We start from the raw sequence: 6,223 nt of genomic DNA, 5'->3' as shown, positions 1-6,223 counted from the left end.
CGTGGCTCAAGCTCGACTCGTTTAAGCTTGTTTACCAACTCCAAATTTGACCTGATCTCTTTCCTTTGTTTTAAGTTTGAAAATTACAAAAAAAGGATAGCCTAGATTAAATGAGCTTATTCGAGTTGAATTCATGTAACTCGAGGTCAACTCATTTATAAGCTCAAGTTCTCAGTTGAGTTCAAGCTCGACTCATTTAACAAATGAGTTGAACTTGACCAAGCGAGTTTTGAGTCGAGCTCGGGTTGGCTCACCTGTACAACCCTAAGTACCGGCCAACTGGTCTAAACCACGAGCATTAGAGATGCCAGTGAATCAGATTCACCTGGATTAGTTTGGTCTGATTAGAAAAGGATCAGATCTTATATTCAGATTTTGATACATTTTATGGTTTTGTATTGGAATCCAGACCCCAATCCTATCTAAATTATGATAAAAGTTTTAGCTTAAAGTGCATAATTTTCTCCTTTGATCAGCTACTTAAGTTACCGGATTCTTTATACGGCCGGTCTGGGAAAAAGCAACAAATGTAGACTCTTACATGGCCGGCAAAGCTGCAACCTATTAAGAAAAGAACACACAATATCTGGTTTTCTAAAGTATATTTTCAAAAAGCCGACACATAAATAAAATTCTTCAGCTACATAATTTGAAAAACTTCAGTCTTTTAAATATTATTGGTAACTTCCTTGAAACAACAGTGCACTTTGGTTGATGCCAGTCCATGAGTTTTGATTCGTATTTCTGATGTAAACCCATCTTTTATATAATAAAATACAGCAATTCTTCGTATTATCACTAATATTATTTTAAAATATTTCCTGTTTTTGCACTATTTTTAGTATTCCAAATTGATTTCAAGTATAATTTTTTTAAAACATGTAAATCGGCCTATTCATCTTGGTTAAAAAACCTAATTATTTAGAATGCTAGCTACATGTTAAAGCAACCAATCTTTTGAAGACCATTTTTAATTATTAGCTTACAATTTAAGTCACTGGAGCCTGAGTTTAAGAGTGAGTTAGGTTGTTATAGTAGTATTGGTCTAATATTCAGATATAAAGTTTTGCATTTAAAAATGTGTGTGTTTAAAGGAAGTGAATTGTAACACCTCATAAGTTTAGTCTCGTATATAAGATTGTGAGGAGTGTTTGAAAACTTATAAAAAGAGTTATTAAAGTGATTTGTTGTATTGGTTTTTTAACTGAAACCGCTAAGAGGTGGATTAGAATTTGTCGTCTCGAACGAGAGACTCTAACCTGAAAATAGGTCGGTAATATTTTATTTTCCAAATAAACCCTAAAATAACGGTGTCAAGTTAATTTCTTTTTTTTTTTTTATCAAAATTGGTGTTCAATTGGATCGAACTTGGGTCCAACACCTAAGATCTGGATCGGCTCCTAAGTAAGGACCGATTGCGGTCCCACCGTCTTGGACTTTCCGGACACTTTTGTCTTGCTCGAGAGTCTGGGCACGGGACACGTTAACGACCCCACGCAGAAGTAAAATTGGCAACGATGTCCTCAAGATGACGCTGCGTGTGGAAACACACTGAGATCAAGCCATAAGTACTAAGACTAAACGAGGAGGTAGTCTTAGGCCTTAGGAGGAAAAGGCCAAGGTTTTCTCGGGAAAAGTTCAGAGATCCTGAAACTTTCTCGATAATAAGCCGAGGCTTGTTGTTTAAAATCGTTTGTTGTTCGTGCAAAGTTCGAATATCTTTTGCTTCTGGAATACCGTCAGATTGAGTATTCCAGACGCCAGACGGGGTGCGTACAGGCAGAAGAGGGAAAGAGAATGAGTGAGTGAGGGGAGGGACGAGACAGGCTTTCAGTTAAAGCATTAGCTTTAGCAGGAAAAGAAGGAAAGCATCTCGTTTTACACCCGGCCAATTTGCCTGCCTTTGATCACCTTTGATCAGGTGAGGTGAGCACCACCTTTTGGAAAAACTCTTTTTCTATGGTTTCTTTGAGGAAACTCGAGCTGGAGGATAAGATGATACCAGGGAAACAGAAGCGGGGTTGCTTGTTTTGCTAGATTTTGCATTGAAATTTATTATTTCTCTAAACTGAGTACAATTTTCATTTACCCATTTATCGGCTTTGCTTGATTGGGGCAACTTGTGTCGGTGGTGGCGGTGTTTTAGAGTTCCTTGTTCCAGAGACCAGACATTGGTTTAGTCATTGGCAGTCGTGGTTTGATTGGTTTATGGGGTGTCTATTTGGTTTCCAAATTGTTCTCTGCAGTTGGGGTTGATGGTTTAAGGCCTTTTTCTAGTCTTCTGCCGATTTGGTGTTTTAGTCATTGGTTATCATTTTTGCTTTCAAATTTTAGGACTCCTGTAAGAGAAGGTTGTAGTTTCATTTGGAATTTGTATTGCCCATTTTCAAATCTCTATGGTTTTTATTTTTTGTTTCGTTGCGATTTTTTATTTGTAACTTTCCGCCTTGTGGACGGCTTGGTATATTCATTCACCTGTCCTGGAAGTTCTAACCATTTTATTGGCCTTGACTTGTTCCTCTTCCCTAGTTGTTGACTTGTTTCTGTTTGGTTTCTTCGAAAATTTGTTTCTTTTAGAACTTTCAACAAATGTGAGAGTTTTGAACCTCTAATCACCTTCTTTATTATTATTATTGTTTTTGCTTTCAAAATTTTGTGGCACTATTTTTTAAAGAAATTACGTCTAGTGTGTTTATCCTAATCATGGAAACTGTGAGGAGATTAATGCTTAAGGTGGAAGTAAATCAGAGTTGCTTTAAATTTGCCGCAAATTGTACAGGATCCTTGAAGGCAACTTGGAAACCAGTAATGACTGCTGAAACCACCAATTTGGAGTACTGGATTCACTGGCAAGTTTTCCTTTGCGCAGCATGGATACTGCTCGCAATGGTTCTTGCATCAGTTTTGATATTGAAATATAATGTCTGGAATAAGGGAAGACAACATGGAGAGGATTCAGACCTACAAATGGTCGTTTCCTTGTATGCAGATGAGTCTTGGAAGCCTTGTCTGAAAGAAATCCATCCTGCCATCTTGCTGATTTATCGTGTTGTTGCGTTCTGTTTAATGCTGTCTGTGCTCATCGCCAACATTACCTTGAGAGGAGCTCACATGTTCTACTTCTACACTCAGTAAGTTCATTCCTTCTACACTCAGTAAGTTCATTCCTAGTGTAGTGCTAATCAATCCTAGAGGGAATAGCAAACATCTGCACTTGAAATTCAGCACATGATGTTGGACTGTGTTAAGGCTGCTATAATTTGAAAGCCTCTTTATCTGATCAGTGGAATCACCTACCGATACTAGAACCCCTGATCCCAATTCTGTGAAAGAAGATTCCCAATTATGTTGCACTATATCATTTGGAAGCCTCTTTATCTCAGCAATGGAATTACCTACTGACACTAGAACCCCTGATTCCAATGTGAAAGAAGATTCCCAATTATGTTGCACCATATCATTCATAATATCTTTTGTCAACATGCTGCTTAATCTATCTGCTTGTTAGGTTCCAATATTTGCCTTGAAACTTTCAGAATCAATGGTGTATCTTTTATAGCTTCTCTTTTCAGGCATATCCTGCTTGAACCTTAGTGGTTTATAGAGTCTGAAAGCTGCATTGCATATGGTAACTTTGTGTTGTACATCTACTTGCTGCTGAACAGGTGGACATTCACCTTACTAACGATATATTTCGGGGTATGTCACAGATGTCAATTTATACAGGCTATCATCATTCTTTGTGGCCATCAGATACAATAATTTATTGCTTATATGCTCTGTTTGTTTTATAGATCGGTTCCTTATTATCCATGTATGGCTGCTATACGGGCCTGAAAAAATTAGGATGTGATAATGCTGACCGTATGAAAGTAGATAATGAAAGAGGCACTTATGTTCCTCCTGTAAATGGGGAAAGTGAAAATGTGGCTACAAACAACCACTACAGAGGAATATATGATCATGAAAAAGCTGGGATTTGGGGCCATATCTTTCAGATTTTATTTCAGGTATGTATTTGTAGACTTGAAAAAAAAAAGTAGAGATAAGAAGTTACTCATTCTAGAATGATTGGCTTCTCTACTTCAAATGACTTGTATTTTTTTATAGTATATTTCTGGTGTATTTCTTTCTTTGTTTTGCCTCTATCATGTGAGTACTTTGATCTTGTTGTTGTTTTTGACAGACAAGTGCCGGAGCTGTGGTGCTTACAGATTGTGTTTACTGGTTCATCATTTTTCCATTTCTCACTGCTAAGGATTACAACTTAAATTTTGTAAGTGATACATTCCTAAACTTTTTCCTAGGCAGCTGTATGTCTTTTTATATTTGTATCTATTAGACTAGTTTCATTTTCCTTGACCTGTCACACAAAAACGTGGCTGCTGGTGTATACTAAACCCAGGTGCTTTTGTGTTAGTGTTTAACTGTTTTGAATTCGGGTAGCATTCTTCATTTAGAAAGTAAACTGAAAAGTTAATGCTAGTAAACTTATCATATTGTGTTCTAAAATTCTACCACATTTGATGTTTAAATATTTTTTCATATTTACTGCTAAGCTGCAACTCTACATGAAATGGACATCTCTTAGTGAACTTTAGAAATTATCAAGAATTGTACAACAGTTCAGGACTCTGTTCTCCTCCTCCTGTAGGTCTAGCCTAATGATAGCCCGGTTTCTACATCTATATTCCTATCAGTTGTCAATGTTAGTGATAGTACTTCTTTTTAAGACTGGAAATATTTGGGGGCCAAGAGTTTAAGTTTTTATGCATGTGGTGGCCTCTCTGATGATGAGCCTTATGAGATGTACCTGGGAATGTATATAAACTTCTGCTATGTCTCCTTTTGCAGCTGATGATCACTATGCACTCAATCAATGTGGTCCTCCTCTTAATTGACACTCTGCTTAATTGCATGGTATGTTTTTGGATCAATAGTTTGGCAGATCTCTTTCTTTTAAATAGAATCTGGTGAATTGTACGTATGGGAATGCAGTTTGATTATATAAATGTTTTTCCTTCCATTCTGTTCTCTTTTTCAGCGATTTCCGTGGTATCATATGGCCTACTTCATCCTATGGACTTCTATGTATGTCGTTTTCCAATGGGTAGTCCATGCTTGTATTTCTACATGGTAAGTTTTTATCTACTTCTCCCTTCAGTTATTTTGACAGGCATGATCCCTTGTGAAGAAATTTGAATTTCTTGTTTCAGGTGGCCATACCCATTTCTAGACCTCTCATCTCGGTTTGCTCCTCTGTGGTAAGTTCTGACAATTTGCAGAACAGATCCATCTTCTAGAAAAGATTCCGCTGACTTCCTTTTCTTATTGCCTGTTTGATTTTCAGGTACTTGTTTGTTGGCCTGATGCATATCCCCTGTTACGCGGCATTTGCTTTAATAGTAAAGGCTAAACATTTCTTCTTACCAAGATGGTTTCCTCGATCATATCAATGCTACAGATGATATATTTCACCATGTAGAAGCGACGCATGTTGAGACAGTGGTCTACAACTCTACATATTGGAGAAAACATGCATAGGAAAATTCTCAAACAGATGTAAAAGAAAAAAGTAGATGAGATGAGCGCTCATTTGCAGATGTAAATACTGTTTTTTTCATCGCCATATTTAATGATAGTCCTTTTCCCCTAGTTGCACCATGGTAAAATTCCTCTTTCCTTCTGACCTTGAAGCTCTGCATGGAAGGGTAAACATTTTTACCTGTGAATAACGTTGAAGAAGGCCGTGTTATAAGTTCTCGTCAGCAGATTCCTCCCTAAATTTCGGGTGGGCCCAGCATGCTCCCGTCTTGATGAAATAAGTAAATGGTCTAATAACTGGGTCAGACCAATGAGTCCCACCCATAGAAACTTTGGTGTCAAAGAGGTGTTTTATGAATCTATCTTAAAGATTGGTCAGAGAGTATTAGAATAATGTTCTACAAATCTGCATCAACCTTTAGGCTAAGTTTATGAAACACTCACAAAATATACTGCTGCTGCCAAACAACCTCAAATGAATCATATTTATCCGATTTGGTGACAAGAGAAGAATCAGATTTACTGTCAGGCATGAATCCAAATTCCGGTGCAAACTGTATTTAACCCAGTTTGTAGGTAAGCCGTGGTACATTTGACATAGATTTTTGCTAGGGGTTTCGAGGGTTGAAAGGGACAAGCATTAAGATTTTGCCACTGATAGGTGAGCAACAAAGTATCT

General features: G+C 37.3%; 1 protein-coding gene across 1 annotated transcript; it reads left to right on the top strand.

The window, feature by feature from the left end:
• Positions 1-1,596: 1,596 nt before the first annotated feature.
• Positions 1,597-5,655, top strand: LOC116264955 (uncharacterized). The gene is made up of 8 exons (XM_031645430.2): positions 1,597-3,131; positions 3,666-3,699; positions 3,795-4,010; positions 4,187-4,276; positions 4,855-4,920; positions 5,045-5,136; positions 5,217-5,264; positions 5,351-5,655. The coding sequence occupies exons 1-8, from the start codon at positions 2,704-2,706 to the stop codon at positions 5,466-5,468; spliced, it is 1,092 nt and encodes a 363-aa protein (XP_031501290.1). The 5' UTR covers positions 1,597-2,703; the 3' UTR covers positions 5,469-5,655.
• The last annotated feature ends 568 nt before the right edge of the window (positions 5,656-6,223 follow it).

The sequence above is a fragment of the Nymphaea colorata genome, chromosome 11 (assembly GCF_008831285.2).
Source record: "Nymphaea colorata isolate Beijing-Zhang1983 chromosome 11, ASM883128v2, whole genome shotgun sequence".
Taxonomy (NCBI): Eukaryota; Viridiplantae; Streptophyta; class Magnoliopsida; order Nymphaeales; family Nymphaeaceae; genus Nymphaea; species Nymphaea colorata.
The sequence above is the reverse complement of the archived record's forward strand: the minus strand, read 5'-3'. Positions and strand labels throughout refer to the sequence as shown.